This window comes from Lepidothrix coronata, unplaced genomic scaffold (genome assembly GCF_001604755.1).
Source record: "Lepidothrix coronata isolate B3197 unplaced genomic scaffold, Lepidothrix_coronata-1.0 Scaffold164, whole genome shotgun sequence".
NCBI classification, from domain to species: Eukaryota; Metazoa; Chordata; class Aves; order Passeriformes; family Pipridae; genus Lepidothrix; species Lepidothrix coronata.
In genome coordinates, this window is record NW_016690344.1 from 2,137,243 (window position 1) to 2,157,486 (window position 20,244).

Consider the following 20,244-nt stretch of genomic DNA (forward strand, 5'->3'; position numbering starts at 1 on the left):
TTTTTCCTTCAACTGTAACAGATAATATTTTTCCAGCTTGAATATCTTCTCAATTTCTGCCTATATGTTTAGTTTCTGCATGTCCCTGAAGAGAGCCTCCATACAGGTGAGACAAAAAGAAGATGGTGCAGAAAGCTGGGTACCAATCCCATCCACCACCAAGCACTCAAGGCAGCATTTCTCAGAATGCTTCTGAAGAAAGGAGGGGAGAACGAGTATATTTTATATGGAAACTTCTAGATCTTCATTTCAACCACCCCTTGTACCAAATCAACTTCAATTAATCCCTTGTTTCCTGCTAGAACTGGTGATTTATGGAAAACACTCGAAACCAAAGAGAAAGGCTTTGATTTTACTGAAGTACCAGCTTAAACCAAATAAGGCAACGCACAATCAGGTATGAGAAACTGCAGCATAATCCACATGCACAAGGGAGCTGAAAGCAAGCTAGATGACAATCCTGATTCAGGCATTAGGAAAACTCTCCAGCATTTGATCATGTGGCTTTAGTGCTCTTCTAACACCTTTCTCTTTACAGAACTGCTGTATAAATTGTATTGTCATAAATGTCCCAAATGATGTATGTATAGTATATAAAATAGACTATAAACTGGATTTTCTGTACTACCTTACCTACCACATGTAAAATGCATTTGCCTTGAACCCTGCTCTCTTTCATGGAGTCTCAGATTAAGCTGACAGTAGCAGCATTTTTCTTTCAGTTAGAAGGGAAAGTGCATTTGAACTGCCTAGAGGCTGAGTTAAGCTATAGGAATGACTCCCAAGGAGGTGCAGAAGAACCAGGTCTAATGTAAAGACCATATTTGGAGTTTAAAAAAGGGGCCTGAAAAAGAGTATGCAACCCCCTAGAAAGTAAATACATAAAACACATAAAACAGAACGGTGCTGACAGCTTTAAAACACTAGAAAGTAGAACAACAGTATCTGGTGCCAGGTAGAGAAGGTATATCATGTACTTTAAAAACAAGAGTATTTTTATATAAGAAAAATGACATTTACGCTCCTCTTGGGTAGCTTGAGTTTTCCCTTTAGGCTTCTCAGCCAGCTTGCCAAGAGCTTTTGACTATGTCAAAGCAGGAGAGAGGATGAGATCTGGAGCTTATGGAGATCTCATTGCCCTGAGTGTAATCTCTTTTCACATATTCTCATGTAGACTGGCACTGGTTTTTTATTTTCAATTTTTTAACAATGTCCTGGATATCTACTCAAATTTGCCTCTGGATCAAGGAACCTTGTGAAAACTATATTGCGTGACTGAAACACCTTAGAAAGCTGCAATTAGGGCTTATCTGCACTGTGAAAGTATGTCATTCAAGTAATGAGCTCAAAGACACCACAGTGGCAGAAGGGAAGACTGGCACCAGTGTTCTACCCCAGGAACTCAACATCATGCACTATGGGTCTCCTGGGCTGGTCCCATCCCAAACGAAGTGGGAAAATCGTCACAGCCCATGCCATGAGAATGCACTCATGGGCAATGGGGGGTATGCTTCTCATTCAGAGGTGACTTTTATTTTCTCTGATATTTGGGGATTAATAAATTGCAACCCTCATAAATGTGAAGTGAGTGACAGCCACAAGTGAGCAAAAGCTGCATTCAGTAGGTATGTGGCTAGTTTAGACCTCTTCCTAGTACTATATGTATCATGGACAAACAGTCTTGGACACTCAGCAGAAAGTAAGGCAGAAAGCAAGCTCCCCTTTTTCTCATAAATGTGTAAAGTTCAAAGCTGGCAAGACAAGAGGCTCCAGATCCTGCTTTAACAATAAAGACAAATCTGCCTCTGTTTGGAGCAGCATCTTTAAAAAGCAAGTGACCCTGCAGTGAACTTTTTGTTCTATCTGCTAGTCCACAGTGATAACAAGCTCATCAAGATGATTTTGCTAAGCTCCAGTTCTCAATGTCATGTTTTAAGTGGCCACTCTAGCACAGACAGCTTTATATCCCCCCATGGGCTCCACTTCCCTCTGCAAAGGACCATGCTTGACATGTGACTACCACCAGAACAAGAGCAGGTTTCGGTCAATTTTCAAATGGGGGGAATATACTTTCTTCATCCTGCAACCTCTGCTACACACCCAAGATCCTGCTGTCTGCTTGCTCCCTGCTGTTCTCATCCTTCGCTTCCAGAACAGAGATTTTGGCAGAGCCTTCCTGCTGGCATGAGGTTCCCAGTGTTCCCAGGCCAACCCTCCTCAAGGGCTGCATAAAGCCCTTCCTCTCATCAGGAAGGGAGGAGATGTCTCCTCCAGGGTGCTGCAGAGGAGACTGACATCAGGAGTCAGTGGGCCAGGCACGTTGCAACTCAGCCTTCTTCCTTTTCCATCCTGAAAACACCAGGCAACTCCCAGCAACTGCCCTGCCTAAACAGAACCCTCTTAGAGGAAGCTCCCTGCCCTCAAGAGCTTAGCTGCATTAAGCTGTCTGCACAGTGTCTCAGCACCTTATACCACAGCTATGTCCTTTTCTCTTGCCTGAGTTACTGAGAAAATGTTCTGCAGGTCCCAGACATCTTTTCTTTTCTGTGAAGAGGAAGGATACCTTGCTTTCCAGGCAGCCTTCATTCAGCATACACATGCCTTCTGGGCAGCACAGCTCCCTTGCACAGATGCTGGTTACAGATTTATGCCCAACACTCCTGCAGAAAGGGACCTTCTCGGGTGACAGCAGCAGGACCCTCCATGCACAGTGCCCAGAGTCAGAGGCAGCTGGTCATCTATCCTGATGGTGAGGGGCAGGGGCACAAGCCCTTTCCACTCCCTGCTAAATAAACATGAATTCTGCTGATATTTCAGCCTTAGGAAAACAAAGCTGTTTCCATTTAGGTCAGCTTCTGGGCCGAGGTGCAGCTCCTCCTGTACAATCATCTATCAGGGCTTTCCTTCTCCAGGCAGAGATTCAGGCTGAGATCAAGAAGAGGAAGGATTTGCAGTTAGTCCATGCCGGGAGGGCCTCTTACACCCCCAGAATTTTGCTCTCCAGAGCACTCCCTGTTCCAATCAGCACAGTGCAGGGACCTCTCAGCTTCTGCAGCAGCTAACAGGTCCCCACAGGCTCCCTCACACACCTGACTCCAAATCTCCACTGAGCCATAGGCTGCTGAAGGGACTTGGGAAGTGGTGTTCATTGCTTAGTCTGTATTTTAGGGGATGACAGTTTGAGCATCACCAGCTCTGGTGTCAGCAAAGTAGACCCAGAGCTGCCCTTCTAGCCATGTCTTCCCCTGGGCAAGAGCTGAGCTCAGGTAAGATTGAATACATCTTCTTCTTTAGTCCCAGGACAAAGAGATAATGCACACCATACGAGCAAGCCAAGGATGCAGTGATTCTGCCCCAGTACCTCTCCAAATAGAGGCACTGAAGGCTACATGTAACACCACATCCCTGACACCTGTGCTCAGCACAATGCTCAAGCTGACCTTCACGTCCACTTTCCCAAAACTGCCAGCTTGCCCAGAAACGGATCTATGACAGCTACAGTGGGAATGCCCACAGATCCATCACTAACCTTCACCCCTGCCAGGTGCTAATACAAACCAACCAGTACAGCCAGTTGTGTATGACCAGCACAACCCTGTTGCTCAAGAAGCTGCTACTTCTTACCAAGGCTGAGGGCACAGTTCTGACAGTAAGTTATCTCCTGCTGTCACATTTATGCTTCCTGGGCTCTTCTGGCAGAGAAGCCACAGAAGGTATCACTGCTTCTGCTTCCAGGTGTGAGTTCTGGAGGGCCTGAGCATATGTGTCAGAAGCAGAACCATGAAAACTAGCAGCTGTCTAATCATGCTCTTCACTAAGGCTTTATGGGCTCCTACAGACTCCCAAAGACTTCTTACCTCCAGAGCAGGCTACTCTCCACAGTGAAGGTGCAGTCATCATAAACAGCAAGTCCAACTAGCTCATGATAAGAAATCATTTTAAAGCAGTCCCACCACTCAGGCAATCAGGGAATATTTTGGTCCAGGCAGTTCCTGAATAGCATAGTTGGCTTCTCTCTTAACTCTCTCTGAAGACTCACTTCAGAACACACTGAAACCAAAATCACCAAACCCAATCTCTGCTGAAAGACCAGGACCCTGCGGAGGACTCATGGGTTTTGTTGCATGTTTATAGAGAATCTAATACAGCACTGTTGTAGTGCATGGCTTCAGAGTTTCTGATTGTTACCTCTGTACAAACAAACACAAATAAAGCCAATATATATGCAAATAAACAAAAGGAGAAAGCAAATTCACTCATGTGAGGATTGATTTCCTGTCTGGGCACAGCAAGACAGGCTTAGCAATCTATAAGGTCACACTCTTGCGCAACTCCTGCTTGTTCACAATGCAAATGTACAGGGAGGTTGGAGACTGGGTGTTTGTCCTGGAATTGAGTCTTCTCACAACCACTGACCTGGAATCACCAGCATCCTCCATCCACCAAACCACCAAGAGCTTCTTCTACCTCTTCCTTATTGACAAATTAGACAAGCCAGCTCCTGTGGGATCATAGCAGACTGACAAGAGTCAGTATCCCACCAGCACAATCCACTCTTATCCAGGAGGAGACTATGGACTGGAAAACCCAAGCTATTCTTCTCAAACTTGACAGTGAACTGAACTCCAGTGAACATGACTCCAAGTTTGCAGTGCCTAAGAACCAATCCTCATACTTGCAAGCATGAGCAAGATCTACCTAGCTCTCAGAAGGCAAATAAACTTCTTGCTTTTGCTGCTACAACTGTACAGAGAAAGTCTGATGCAGAAGCACAGAAATAGTAGTATAGAAATAGATGATGATGTAACTGCAAGAAGTAGGCTCCAAGTTCAGAGAAGTCTAAGAGCATGGTTTCATGAGACAAATGACCAACCTAAGAAGTGGCTTCCCCATCACCAAAAGGGGAATTCCCTCCTTTTCTTCCCCTCACTACTAGATTTGCAATTCTGTCCAATTCTTCTGGTCTCATGATATTTCAATAAGCCAATTTAGTCCACTGAAGTGACAGAAAATCATCCTTAATTCTGCTCTGTTCATTTTTTCCAGGTTTATTTAACTGAGCCAACTCACCCAGAGACCAGATGAGGACCAACGCCCATGCAAGTGAAGCAGCAGAAGGGCATGGCCAGGTGCAAAGGCAGCAAGACCTTGCCTTTGGCTGCCAATGCTCATTCTTACAGGCTCCTCAGCTAGCCCAGAAGTTGGCATGCTGAAAGGGACACTCAAAATATTTAGGAAACAGCAGCAGGACTTTTAGGTCATGGAGTTCCACACCATGTTATAAGATCCACAGAAAAAAACTCCGAGTGACTGAATTGCACAGGAAAACATCCAGGGGCTGAAGAGAGGCATTTCGATGCAGATCAGTGACAGGGTGCAGGCACTCCCCCACCTGCCTGCAAAGGAGGGCCACTAAACATTGCCTGGGCAGGAAAGGCAGCCTGTGGCAGCCTGTGGGCAGGAAAGGCTGTGTCTGTGGCACAGCACCCAGAGTGTTGGTGAGAACTACCTCTCAGAGACACACACAGCAACCTCAGGAAATCTTTCAAGACATCTCCAGAAGGCAGTCAGTGGTGAACATATGCTGGTGTCCTACCTCTGGCCATTGCAAAGGATGACAGTCAAATTCTCTTGCTGAAGCATGGAATAAGGTAACATCCTATGGCCTCCATGAGGAGGGAAGGAGGAACGGCATGGCATGGTCCTTAATGGAGTCCTATTTCCTTGGGACAGTGCCAGAGGATTTAAGGTACATCAGGCAGCTGGGCATTCAGCAATCCCAGCTCAGCGATCACTTGACACTATGTCTTGACTGACTGGACGAGAATTCTCTTCCAGTGCTTGCGCAGCCCCCTGTCCTCTGCGCGGAGTCTGAGGTCATGTTCCTTACTGGGAAAGCCTTCAACAGGTGCTGTATCTCCAAGGGCACTGCTCTCCCTGCTCTGCCTGTCCCTCCACACAGACCGATGGCACGGAGGGGTAGTAGGAGGTCATCACTGTGGGGAAACTCGTCAGCAATGCCTAGGACTGCAGGCACGTGCAAGGGTTGCGTGCTTGCTTGGGCACCGAGCCTCCCTCAGAGCAGCAATGACAGGGGCTTGGCCACCTCTCCCTGCCAGCATCACCTCTGCCTTTCCTGAATTTCGTTCCTATCAGATAGTCTTTCATTTGGGCACCAAGATATGTCAGCTTCAAGAAACAACTTGGTGTCAGTCAACTCTTTGTCAGTCATTTGAGCCTCTCCAAAATTGTTGACAGCCAAGGGTAAGTGTCTAGAAATGTCTCCAGCCCATGCATTGCCTTCACTTCAGAAGAGAGAGAATGGCAGCAGCTACTTTTGGAGCAACAAGCATGTTGAAAACAATCTGCAGGAATATAGAAAAACAAAGGCTGAATTGCCCTTTCCTTGGGCAGCTCTGAGTGATGTTGACAGAGAAAGTCAAGAGTTCGGAGAAGTAAAGGAGAAACTACAGTTACCTCTTGGCTAAGCACCTGTAATTTGCTATAATGTCTTCTTAATGACTGAGGGGCTTCTGCTGGAAGCCATGTGCAAATTCTCTACTTTGGTGGCTACCAACAAAACCAGTCTTTCTGGCCCAGCAACTGAGTGAGTAGCAGCAAGAAAGACAGGAGCCATTAGGGGTGATGCAGCATAACACTTTGCTCCCACGTCCATGGACTCTTACAGAAAAGCAGAGACAATTTAAAAAAAACCAAACGAACAATATGTGTGGGTTGTTGTACAGCAGCAGGCACTATTCCCAACTCTTCATCCCCACCAAGCTGCCAGTACAGCATGAGTGCTTGTCAGGGAAAGGCACCTCTCCTATCTTTACTGCCTCCTTCAGCAAAAACCCTACAGCTCCAGCAGGATGTCACAAAACCCAAAGTTTTGTGGAGGGGTTGCAGCTTGTGTACAGGAGCATCTCAGTACTGACCTGAGGCAGGTGCACTGAAGTGCAAAGCTCTTCCTCACCCAACAAAGGACCAGATCATGCCACAGTTGTCATCCTGATCTTAACACATTCCTCACAGAGTCTCTCCTGTATGGACCTCTCTGAGCTCCAACATCTGCATCTTTGCTTCTGTACCCAATGTGCAGGCACCTGCCTGGGTACCAAAATGACCCAAATCACAGCAAGGTGACACAGAAATATGGAACAAACAGCTCAATAATGGCTAAAAACTGCCAGGAGACATCTCAGAGTGTCATCGCTTTGCTAATACCAGCACATCAAAGCACACCTTAGATCTATGTACTCTTCAGCAATACCTGGATGTATTGCTCTAAAAAATACCCTCTTGGGAAAGAAATTTAACTCCCACTCCTCTATCCACCCTGATGCTACCATGAAGGCTAGTCACCAACAGGACAGGGGCAAACTGACGACCTTCACAGTTCTCCTTCCTCATGGGAACATCATTAGCCTGTCCTATTCCTGCATGTGCCTGGGGGCCATGACACAGCGCTGGGTACAAACTGAGTCCCTTGGAGGGACAGCAGGACCTGACCCCCCTATGTTGGCTCCCACAGCCTATGGAGGAGTTTCCATTGAAATCCAAGTTGCCTGGTCTCATAAAGCGGAGGCTGTGGCCCAACTGAGCATGATGTTAGTTGCCTGAGCATTTGGGGGAACATCCTGCCAGGAACCAGGTTTGACTTACACAGCTGGGAAGTGCCGTGGGATGGGTGCCTGAGCCCCCTGCAGGGAGGCATCCCGCCCTGTCGTGCTGGTCCTCCTCCGGAGGGAGCTTGTGGGGGGCTGGAAGGCAGCAACGGCACCAGGCGGGTGGTATTCCTGCTCGGGAACAACTTCTTCACACCGGAAGCCCTGGAAGCCTGAGCGACAGGTACAGACCTGGGGACGGCTGCAGGAGCCCTTGTTCTGGCATGGCGGGTCGCAGACAGCTGAGGAGACACAGAAAGGCCATTAGTGGACACAGGACTTGGCCCCACAGTGGTGACATCCAACTGAGGCTGCACAACCAGGACAGTCCCATCTCCTCTCTGCAGGCAGGTGACATTCACAGTCGCAGTGTAACTGCTGCTGGGGGCCCTAACACAAGGTCACCTCCATTCTCCACACTGGTCTCTGCCAAGCTCTTCTCCAACAAAACTCAGAAAGTTCAGAAATGAGCAGCATGGCCGCCATGGAGCATACAGCCTCCAGCATTGCCCATAGTGCTCTAGGCAGGAATAGGTCCTTAATCCCAAAGCAAGTTATCTTTAGTCTGTTTTGGGGTCTGATTTGCACAGTGCCCCCGGTCTGTCCCTTCCAGAGCTTTCCAGCTTTCCCTCTGGAGCTGATTTTGGAGTCACTGCACTCCAATTCCTATGGGGACTTACAGTTCATTAACCTTATGCCTAAATCACCCTCTGAGCCTGCGTGTGTTCCTAATTACAGCACATCAGCTTCAGTTTGCGCCGTGGGAGGAAAGTGCTATTAATTATACACTGGACCCTAACACTTCCCAAGTCAACAGATGCCAAATAGGGTTTATAACCCAGCCAGCGGCAGCCAGAAAACCACAGCTCACTCCAGTAGGACTAGGCTCATTGTTCTGAGCAAAAGTAATGAAAAGGCACTGGAACACAGTGTTGTCCTTCAAAGAAAGAAGGGGCCAGCTGGCCAAAGGGTAACGAAACCTTGTTGGACAACACAAAGTGGACATTAACCTCCAGCCACATGGAAGCCCTGTGAATGGGTTTCAACCCAGGCAACCACCACTTCTGCTGAAGGCCCCTTTCCCAGGACTGTCCCAGGGAGACTGCAGGGGCATCTGACATCCCACCACCTTCACACCCAGCTGCTGGGCTTTCATGAGCACGTCGCTCCCGCTCTGGCTGTGCTCTCCATCCCCCCAAGATCCAAGCACACTTGTAAGAAACACTGCTTCTGAGCAACAAACGTACAGACAGCTCTACCCTTGTGTGCCATCCATACATCATCCTGCTGTCACCAAGTGAGAGAAGTCCTCGTGCAGACTCTTGAGGTCCTTTCACAGCAGTATAGCCCCCAAAACCCTTCCCTCATCCCACAAATGGCCTGCCATCATCTTTTCCTACCTAGATCAGGGATATGTTCACTGGAATGTTTCATGTGACATTTATTACCATGTTAACACTCAGGAAGAGAGGGAGACTTCAAGGAAAAGGAGACCCCAAGTCACGTAGGGCTGTATAGGTTAAAGCCAGAGATTTTGATGAAATCCCCCAGTAAAATAAATCAGCCAACACTGAAGACTCTGGAACAGGGACAAGGTGCTAGTCAGGCAGGAATTAACTGTCTCTGGGAAGTCTGGCACTCCAGAAGTTGATGTAATTTATAATAAAAAACTCAGCTGTGATTTAAATAGACTGCCAGTCCCTACTGTTATCTCCCAATAAATGCCTGTTTTAACAAAGGCCACCAGTCCAGGAAGCCTGCCATTGAAAACAACCACTTCACATGCTGAAATACTGCAGAGCACGATGCTGGGACCTGGAACCACAGCAGTTCTCACAATCTCTCCCACCAACAATGTTCATAGTCATATTAGACTGTGCCCTTCAGCAGGAAAGCAGTGATAAGTGACCAGGCACTTTAAAAAGCCCCTAAGGCAGCTGATATAGAGAAGAGAAAGAAGGGAATGGGATTAGTTTTCTGGTCTCTTCAAGCAGGATGGGTGGGGAGCTGCCCTAGCTGAAATATTCCAGCTCTGGGATTAATCCCCTTCCTGGTTGCTTTTACAGACTTGGGAAGAACTTGAAAGAGCTTTAAAATCCAGTGGTTTTCACGCAGTCTAGCTATGCAATATAAGGAGAGCAGATCAGTCAGTGGCAGCATTGCCACTGTGAAATCACTAGTCAGACCCCCAAAACCATTACACTGACTGAAGAAACAAGACGGTTAAAAATATATATGTATTTGGAATCTTTCTTTTTGTTTTTTGGTTTCTGAGCCCAGGGGTTAATCTCAGAATGTTGCTTCCCAGCTGTGGGGACTATAAACAGTTGCTGTTGATGGCTACTCATTTCTTCTCACTCTAGTCTCATGTAATCACCTGCTCCAGGAGCTGGGGCATTAGGGAAAACAAACAGTCATCTCAAAACTCTTAATAAAATGATGAGACTTGGAGCACTGCCAAGGTATCACTAGTAGCAATGCTAGTTTGTTCAAGGGCATCTAGCAGTGCCCTCACAGATCAAATCTGGTGCTGTCTAGTCTTCAGTGCATAAGGCAAGTCCTCCCAGCAAGGTCACACAGAAGGGATGACTGCAGCATGACTGACCACCCAGCTAGGCCAGGCAGGCAGGACCATCAGAGGGGAACAACACCAAGCTCAACCTCCCATCACTTTGCAGGCATACCCGGCCCTGGGCTGAGCAATGACTTTGCAAGGTGACATTCAATTAGTGAGTCCCTGCAGCTCTGCATGTGCTCTTCATCTAGGAGGGTGGTGTAGATCTTCACTGTAAGCAGCTCCTGCTCAGTCCCATTCAAATGCGGGGGAACCTGTCCATCAGCTAGGCCCTCCATAGGAAAACTGCAAAAGGATTCCCAGAAGGGGTGGACAATTTAACACAAGTGAGATCCGTGCAGGGTGACAGGCAGGTAGATCAACAGTAATTCAGGAATAACAGAGAGAAAACAGAACTTCAGTGAAGAACAGTCAGGGTTCAAAAAACCCTACAGCCACTGTACAGAAGAAACACAAAAGATGACAGCAAGTGAATGTCATTTTGCAGATGTGGAAAAGCCCCAGGTGCTAATGTGACTGTCTGAAGTCACACTGTGAGGCCACAGCAGAGCCAGCAACTCCACCTGGAATCCTTGCACTTTTTTGGCTATCTTAACTGCAAGACCATCTGTACAAGACTAGCAAGTGCATTAGTTTAGTTAGTCCTTCCCGACATACTGATTAAAATGTTTCTTTTAAAACATCCATGACAGAAAAAAGCTCACCCTGCATTTCCAGCCCAGACCAGTGTGCTTTGGTATCTCCCAAAACAGCAAAGAACCATCATGAATAATTCCGATGAAAGTGGAGGATGATAAATTAATATGGGGAGGCTAAGCAAGAGGATTCCCTTGCTCTTAAGCAGAGGGGAAGGATGATGAGCTAACAGGCAGCAGCCAAATTACTGACAAGTGTACACTGCAGCCACTGCATCCCCCAAAACATGGGCAGTGCAAGGGGGCTTCTGGCCAGCTTGTGTATACAGGTTTCTTCTTCACCAAACTAAGGACATAATGGCCAGAGTCTCACCCCAGGACAAAGTCAAACAGGCAGAGGGTTGGATGAATTCTTCAGGTCTACATACAGATGTAGTTCACTATCCCTAATGGCTCACAGGATGGAGCCTCACAAGATGCCCTGTATGCAGCTCAGTGTGATGATGTGGCAGCGTGTGGGGTAGAAATCAAGTCCACTGCAAGCAGGCAAGATCTTCCTTCTAAACTCCTTTAGCTCACTTTCACTTTCCCAGGAGACACTGTTGCCCCAGAGAGATTTCTCTCTTTAATCTTCCCAGTCACTGACTGTCTGAAAATTCCACAAGTCCTCATGGCACTTTGGTCCTCATAGCTGGAACATACCAAAAGACTAGAGACACCTCCCTATGGCTGGAGTTTAGTCATATGCAGAGATGTTGGAAAAGTCCCTAGAGAAGCATGGGTGAACTAAGAAACCACCATGCTTGGTAGGTGAGAGGAAGTAGACTATGGCAACAATTCGGCCTATCCTCTCTCCTGCACCCAGGCTCAAATCCTTCAAAACCAAGGTCCTGTCAAACACCTCAACGCCAGTTCTTTCCATGCTTCATCATCCTTAAGAGGTTCCCTCTGCCTGCATTTCTACCCTGCTAACTTCCCTGATATGACCATGAGATCAGACATTAAACAGCATTACAGTGCAGAAAATAACTGGGATGGGCTGTCCAGCTTGCCTTGGCAGCTTTAAAAACAGCTGAATGTTTCCACCAGTTTGAACTCCATCAGAAAAGCCCAGAGAGGGAGGTAGCTGAGAATGAAATTATGTTTACATATCACCAATCTCCACCTAAGTCCTGCCTGAGATTTACCATCCCCTGTCAGGGGGACACTGTCAGGCCTGATCACGTTAACACTGTCCTTTTAATGAATCCTTGAGAACAAGGGCCCAGCACCTAAGTGATCGCTAGGCAGCCTGCATGGCTGCAAGCCCAGATCTACTGCTCCTACCAAAATCCTAATGAGAGAAAGATGCTACCATCACTGGCCCCGCACTGTGTTTACAGACGCTGTCTGGCAGCACAGCACGCTCTCTACCGTTTGGCTTCTGTCGGCAGGGGGGAGAAGGAGAAGGGAGGTGAGTCAGCCCTTGGCCCCCAGCTCCCAAACACCAATCGCTAATGCAACTACCCCAGCACAGCCAAAGCGCCGTGAGATCTCGAGGCAAACAAAGCTGAGCCTCTTTCCCTGCTTAACATCTGGGCAGCTGCTGCCACTCAAGTGAAGGCAGATGCTCTGGGCTATTCTGGGTCGGGCATTCCCCTCCAGAAAGCCTGACTGCTGCCTGTGCTCCCTGTCCTCCCAGCATACCAGGCACTGCAGGCAGACCGGCAGCTCCCTGGGACCAGGCAAGTGCATGTGGCCACCAGTTCCCTGGGAAGGCCCACAGGTGGGCTAGGTGGTGCAACCCTATCGTTCAGGGACAGGGATCACAGCAGGGGCTGGTCTGTGGCTGTGAAGCTATTGGGGATGGAGATGACAGCTCACTTGCCTCTGGTAGGCATTGCACTGGTGCCTCCCCAAACCTCTTCCCTTTCAGTGCTGGGTCAGGGAGCCCACAATGAGCTCAGCCCCCAGGGCTCTGCCAGGGCTGTCTGGAGGAGCAGAATACTTATTACTTCCTCTGTGGGTAAGCAGGAGGGCCTTTTCTGCACTGCAGGAGTGCCCTGCACCCCACTGCCATTTTACACATCCCATGTGCTGCTTCGTGTTCCAGCCCCACCAATCCCAGCCCTTGTGCCAACTTCATTAATTGCTTTCCTTAATAGCACTCAGATAATTTGCAGCCCTGATTTCTCCGTCAGCATCAGCAACACTCACCCACGTGAGCACAGCCCCAATCTGGTTCCCACCCGCTGGGACTTTCACAGACCTGTCTTTGCTTCAAGCAGGACAAGCGAGAGCCTAAGTCTCAAAACTCACCCATAAATGTGCCACTGCAATGCCCTGCCCACACAAGATTCTGCTTGGGATGGACACTAATAATAATAATAATGAAGTAAAACCACAATTATTCAGTCTACTCAGCCTGCCAGGAGACAGGAGGAGCTGACCCACAGCCTGGCAAACTCACAGGGAGGTCATGGCATTGCCTCTGCAGACCCCACGATCCATCTCCTTCCCTGCCACAGTGCAGGGGCCACCTGCAGGGTTACAGCACTACTCTAGCACTTTTTAGGGGTGCACAGTGAGACTTGCACTGGTTGAGACTGTCATACTCACGTTTGATGCAGCGGTTTGTGCCTGGAGCCATGGTCCATCCTGGGCAACACTGTCTGCCACAGACATTTGGCCTAAGCAGAGAGACAAAGCATGCGGTTAGGAGAAGGGGAAGTCAAGGTCTTGTTGCAGCCAGCACCTCTGAGTCACCCGTAAAATTATTTCCTGCAGCATCTGATATTTCCTTCCAGATGGACCAGCAGCTGAGATCAAAACCAATGGGACAAGGGCTGAGTTGTTTAAGTGCTTGGAAAAGAAACCCCCAAGGACTATGTGAATGCTGCAGTGTGAGCGATCCCTCAGAGAATATCTCCCTTTTGAACTGGCATTATGCTGGATTCCTGGCACAGCACTCAGAGGAACCATTTTCCTCCTGAGAGCAATTGGAGGCCAGCAGTCTGTGATCATTAAAGATCTCATGGCTCTTCATGGCATTGGGGTGTAAATTGGGCCTGATTCCAATTTGGGTCATAGCATCTCGCCTCCGCAAATGTCCCAGGCTGCTTCAGCCGAGGAAAACACTTCATTCTCCACCTAACTGCTGCCGCCCGTTGCTGTTCATTGCTCAACCCTGCCCTGGGAAGGACGGCACTGCCAGCAGTCACACAGGATGCTCCCCAGCTTGCTCTCTGTTTGCAAGCACCCCAGTCCTGCATCTGTTACGTGCCTCTGGCACAGTGACCCCAGAGGCTGGAGACCCTCAGGTGCTATGCAATTTGTGTGCACAGTGCTACACTAATTCCAAGATGCTCAAATCATTTCCGTGGGTGTTAAATCCAAGATTGTGCTGCAGCAATTTTTTGCCTTTATGTAAATGACATATTCCCCACCTCCTTTCTGTGTTTTCAGGTAGTGATCACTGTAAACATACAGTGCTGGGTCTCTGAGAGGTGGTCTGCAATGCCGAAGCAGGCAGCTCATGCTGCTTCCTCTGGTCGCACCTCATATTTACATATCTATAATGAGAAGGAATAACAAGTTCCAGGGTACTCTCCAAGCGTACTATTCATCATGGAGGGAAGGTTTTCGGAATAGGTAACTTTTGCATGTCTAGGCAGATGGGAAAGTACCATCATCAAAAGATATAAAGTTAGAATAAGACAGCCTGAAAGCTCTGGAAAGCCTCTGGAAACAAAGTGGGGAGTATGGTTTATTTCTAATGCTGGACAAGGCAGTTGGAGCTGCTAACAGAATTTACAGGAACCATGGAAATATGCACATTTGTCTTTTGGATTGACTTTAACATGAACACAGCAGGGTCAGAAGATGATCCTGCTCCAAAGTGGCATCCTCCTGACTCCTGCATCCACATGGTGTGAGATGAGCCTCTGGAAGTGCCAGAGCTCAAGCTGTAGGGCTCACACTTTAGAAGTGCCAAGGATGCTGATGGTAGGTATGCCAAGGATTGTTCTGGTGTTCATGAATGAAGCTGCCTGTAGACGTACAATCGCTCCATGTGGGAAAGGGAAGCGGTCTCAGAAGGCGCATCATTTTTAAAGCGTTATCCAGCCATTCAAGATCAATATTTTATTAACATGGGCAGATTTTTATAGGGAGAAAGCACTTAAATTCCCTTGGTGTGACTTCCTGCAAGTAGAACAAGCCAAAATAATTCTAGCATCCACTCATATCTGCTCTTGCTGGGCAAGAGCACCAAATTCCAGCATTTTGTCTGTCAACCCAAAGGGATCTATGAGTCTCTTCTTTAAGACATCCCCAGAAAATATTCAAGGAAAGCAAACCTTTCTTTATTTACTGCAAAAAAGCCCACAAGGCCTTAAACTTTTTTAAGATGTCCTGATCAGTATAAAGAGAAAAACACCAAGCTGGAGCATGTCTGTTGGTAATTAAGGTCTACTGAGGGACTGCACAACAGGCAGCAGCATAGGCATCTTTGCTTAGACTGTCACAGCTCCCATTCTTCCCTTGGCACTGGTGAAACACACCTTGTAAGTCATATTCAGGCGCTCTGTTCAATGAGCAAAGCCCTTGCCCTTTCCCACCTCAACTTACTCAGATAATCATGTTTCCTGTAGGCAAAATAGCTACCTTCTCCAGAAAAACTGTTTTGTCCACTTATGGGATTGAAGTTCAAGTTTTATCTACATCTCTCACACACATGCTGGAGGGAGCATGTTGCTAGCTGCTCTCAGTGCCAACAGCAAACCAGAGGTTGTAGGAAGAAAGGTATGAGGCTAAACCAGACAGGGGTCCAAGCCTGAGCAGACAAGATCAATCTTGAAGGCATGAAACCCCTGTTGGGTTGGGCACAAACCTCTCATTAACTGAGCCACTCTGTGCCACTGCCCACTCCAGACATGAATTGCCAACCCCAGGTGAAGGGAGATGCCAGCACCAACCAGGGCGATGCTCCCGGAGGGAGGACAGCCTATCGTGTGCAGAGGGGAGCAACCTGGCAGGGATGCCCTCAGATGCAGGGGCAGAGGGAGTACCCGGACGGAAATGTCTCTTCCTTTCATCACGTCCTGAATGAGAAGATGGGAAGAGATGGAGGCAGGGATGACCTCCAGGACTGGAAGTGAGCTAGCTTTCCATGAGCAACATGGAGGTAGTACTGGAGGGTAGAAAAGAACCACAACTATTTCCTGATGAAAGCCCAGTGGCAGAACATTGTACAGAGCATGGGGCCCAGGTAAGCAAGAACTTTAGCAATGGGAAAATAGCTATGGGGGCTTTGCTGCATGGGACCCAGTCCTGAGCACGTCTGGTTCTACTTAAAGCTTTTTGTTGTCATTTGCATGGCTTGAACACCATGTGGTTTCTACTGCCTTACAAAGAATTCAGACTGAATCCCATGAGGTTTAAGGAGCACGGCATGTTTACAACATTGAGGTACGGTGCTTGAGGGAGAGTGGTGTTCCCCAGATGCATTTGTCCTGTTGCACATGCCATCACCAACGCTTTGGGCAAAGACGTGGCTCAAACATGAGCCACCTGTGGGGCATGCCCAGCCCTGAGCCTCTCCACCCAGCACTCCTTCTGGAGAACAAAACAAGTCGCAGGGTCCCTCCAGGACTGGTATCACCACCACAGGAGCAACTGCTGAGGAGCTACCTGTAGACACTGAGCAGCCCCTGATCACCCTCGTCACACAGGGAACAATGGCCTCCAGGGCAGCAGGCAGAGCTCCTCACAGGGGAGGAGCCCCCAGCAGACCTAAAAGTGATGTAAAGCAAAGCCATGCTCATAACTTTGAAGTATTCAGCAGCTACGCAAGCTGAGCACCCAGGTTGCCTTCTGCTTACCCAACCCTTGGAACTGGAAGCACGGCAGCAAGGAAATGGGAGCAAAACTCTCACCCTTATCCAGGGCAGCTTGGGCTGCAGAGGGACCAGAGGATGGGTGGGCATGTGGAGGGGTCAGCAGCTCTCCCAGGTGGAAAGAAATTCAACACAATCCCAGATCAGAGCAGAAGGGAAGACTTGTCCTCACATGGGTCTCCTAAGCTGAAGTTCCGCTGAACCTCACACTAGGTCACACTCCATCGGTTGCCCTATTCCCAGCCCTGACGCTGATGCTAAAACAAGCCTTCAGCAAATGCTCTGTCTTTCCTGTCTTTGTCTCCTTACCAGCAGAATAGGTTAATTACCATTGATTAATGGTTAATACAGTTTCCAATAGCCAGTTTCCCCTCTTTGGAAAGAAGGGGAATTGAATGGCTCAGACAACTGAATAGCCACAGTGCCAGAGAAAGCCCTAAGGCACAGGTCAGTGCATTTCTGGTCAAATGCAGAGTGGGGCATTGAATCCACATCTCAGCTCCTGCCTCAAGTGCCGCATATATCCTGAGGTCTCCAAAGAGTATAGGCAGCAGTAAGCAACTGCAAACGAAGTTTGCTCCTCATTCCTCATTCCGTGGCTAGCGCGCACCCAGGTGTAACCCCTGGCACGTTGTGAGAGCTTGGTGCACAGGAACTCTCAGGTACTACTCGCTGACCCGTTCCTTTTCTGAGACAGACATCTCCCTGATGCTCCCCACAGAGCTGAAGCCAGTGTCAGGAAGCCCCCCTACACCCAGAGGTATGATTCATTGCTCTGACTGGATGCACCAGCACAAACTTCACCTTGGGCAAAGGAGCTGCCACAAGCTAGCCCTTCATCCCCTGTTTTGCTGCTGCAGCCAAAGGCTACCGTCAGGATCAGACCCCTACTATGCAGAGGTACCCAGGATTGGAAAAGCCTGTAAGATCTTGCAGTGTTATCTCAAACAAGAGCCAAGCAACCGTAACAGGCACTAGGGGGAAGGAAAACAAGAAAACGGTAGTAAGATCATGGCTTTTACATATTTTCAGCATGTGCACAGCCTCAGCAATGATCACACACTGTTTCTGAAGCATTCAGTAGAACCCTTTTTTTCACCACTTATTTTAACAGCAATCTATGCATCATCTTGCAGCTTCACAGAGAACTCTTTGCTGCCAGATATGCTAACTCCATTCAGGCCACATCCTCACAGGAGGCCAGAGGGACAATTAGATCATCAGGTCTGCCTTTCTACTGCAAGAAAGTGAACTTCATCCAACTGCCTATGAAATATTTGCAGTCAGACCCAGTGAAGAACATTAGCAAAAGGCTGTTGGCATTGATGAGTCACTGAAAACCCTCTGCCAAGTCCACATCAGCATTAACTGCCTCCGCTCCTGAGCAGTCCTATACATGCATTGCAGCAAGAACCTATATGCCACAAAGCCTGGGTAAACCAGGACTATACAACTATGGATGGTGTCTAAAACAGCAATTAAATGTGAACTGGGATGTAGAATGCAGAAAAAGAAAATGGGAGAGAGAAAGAATGAGTGTGGGACTATCGGTCGGGGGAGTCTCGCATATGCCCCTTAAAATTGTCCAAGCAAGTACCAGAAGCAGAGGCTCCTCCAGATTACTCTCCTATTACCCACCTTCCTCTGATTTTGTGTATATCACCTGAGGATCATCACTGTGACCCACCCTCCCAGCCACAGGGCAGAAGAACAAGGGTGGTCACATCCCAAGGGTCACAGAGGTAGAGGGAGGTGCCTGCAGTGTCCTCCCTGCCAGTCCAAACTAGGGATGCATCCAGCACATGAGTACAGCCACAGTTGGCATGTGTCAGGGCTTGGGACTCCCTATCTCATGACACTTAGGAAGAAAATCTTTCTAGTCAGGGGGGCTGGAGAAACCGGCAGGTTAAGCAAAGCAGTGATGTTTTCAGGGCTGAATTGTTTTCCTTGCTCAGTGTCAGAAGTCAGTAATTTTCTGTGGTGTTCGCTGTGGTATCAAAAGTCACCTCACAATGAGTCTTCAGGAGAAAATACCAAAACCCAGCTCTTGCAAGACTTGCAGTTGGATGCATTCATGGAAGTGTTTGAGCAAGCTGCACCTGCAAAAAGGTCAGACACGAGCAGGGTGGCAGACACATCCAAAGAGTCCCCACGAAAGAAACTCAACCTCAGGTATGCAGCTATCAGACAAAGTGAGAAAATAATTATCCAGAAAAGGATATAGTGCCAATAAACAGGGGTTTTAACCACAGAACTCTGTGTGGCTCCTGGAGGTGCCAGCAGAGACCTCTGAGTGGCGAATCTGGAAAGGCAACCCATACAGGAGTTGAGATTTTAAGCCAATATAATTGTATAAATAGCACCAGGGTTTAGTACAGCCTGCAAAGCTACCTGAGTAAGGGAAAATGAAGGTTGTCATACCAGAGAGTAGTAGAAGTTCAGTGTAAACAGCAGAACAGAAAATATCCCAGCTGGCAAAAAAATGACACATCGTGAAATGAAGTTTTTTAGGGGCCCTGAGTTTCCTGGATGAAAACGTGTCTAGCGAAGCAAGGAGTGTAAGAAGATGGATGAGGTGGAAGGACACAGTCTCATAGAATGGCTAGAGGCAGCAACAGCTAGCTTTCCATGAGGAGCAACGCCATGCGGTTACTCATGGACAATTATTTCAGCTAGGCTTTCTCGTAACCTCCGAAGACAGTAGGTCACAGAGATGCTTCAAAAGTGCCGATTTGGACTCCAGAACAGACAGAAAGCCATTATATGCACTTTCCACAATTGAAGTTCTTGGGGATTGGAGAAAGCCCTGTATCCCCAGCCCATACCTTCCAGTGCAGAGCAGAGGCAGAAAGTGCAGCACAGCCTGCATGAGAAACACAGCACTAGGACACAGCTTTCTTCCTCTATGCTTGGAGGCAATGGCACTTGGTGATGCAGCTGATAACAGGTAAACAGTGTGTAAGTGCTGGACCAACCATCCCTGTTTACACCATTGATTAAGGGATGAAAGCTACTTGCAAAGAGGTTCAGGGCTCTTGTGAACACAGTGTGAACCTGGAGGCTGCCCATGTGCTCCTGACAGCAGTGCAAGCCAGCTGTTGTCATCGGAGGCAGCTGCAGTCTGAAAATCTGGTTGAGACTGTTCAGGGTACTCAGTGACCAGAAACGTCCTATGTATCAGATTACTCAAATCCAACTGAACTGCCACATGAACCTAAGGCAACACCAACAACACTCCAACTGCAGAAAGGGTAAAATCTTTTTGAGCCCAAAGAAGTCCAAACCTTACTGAACAGGACTGGATCTTCCCAAGACTCTCACTCTGGGTAAGCTCAGGACCTAATGCCATTGACTAGCTGTCAGTGATAAATACTTTACATATCAAACATAATGGAAGTAAAGCAAAGTTGGTACATCTGTGGATTTATTGAAGAAAAAAATACACAGTGGCACAGAAAACATCTCTGTCTCAAAATTTTGCGAGGAGATGA

At 48.1% G+C, this 20,244-nt stretch overlaps 1 protein-coding gene across 3 annotated transcripts in view; it reads right to left on the reverse strand.

Moving 5' to 3' along the window:
- The window catches only part of LTBP2 (latent transforming growth factor beta binding protein 2), a 71,346-nt gene that overhangs the window by 49,387 nt on the left and 1,715 nt on the right, over positions 1-20,244 (reverse strand). For all 3 annotated transcript variants that reach the window (XM_017829462.1, XM_017829464.1, XM_017829463.1), the window contains exons 2-3: positions 13,476-13,546; positions 7,666-7,909 (exon numbers count right to left, since the gene is read on the reverse strand). In XM_017829462.1, the coding sequence (XP_017684951.1) occupies positions 7,666-7,909; positions 13,476-13,546 (315 nt within the window). The remainder of the gene's footprint in view (positions 1-7,665; positions 7,910-13,475; positions 13,547-20,244) is intronic.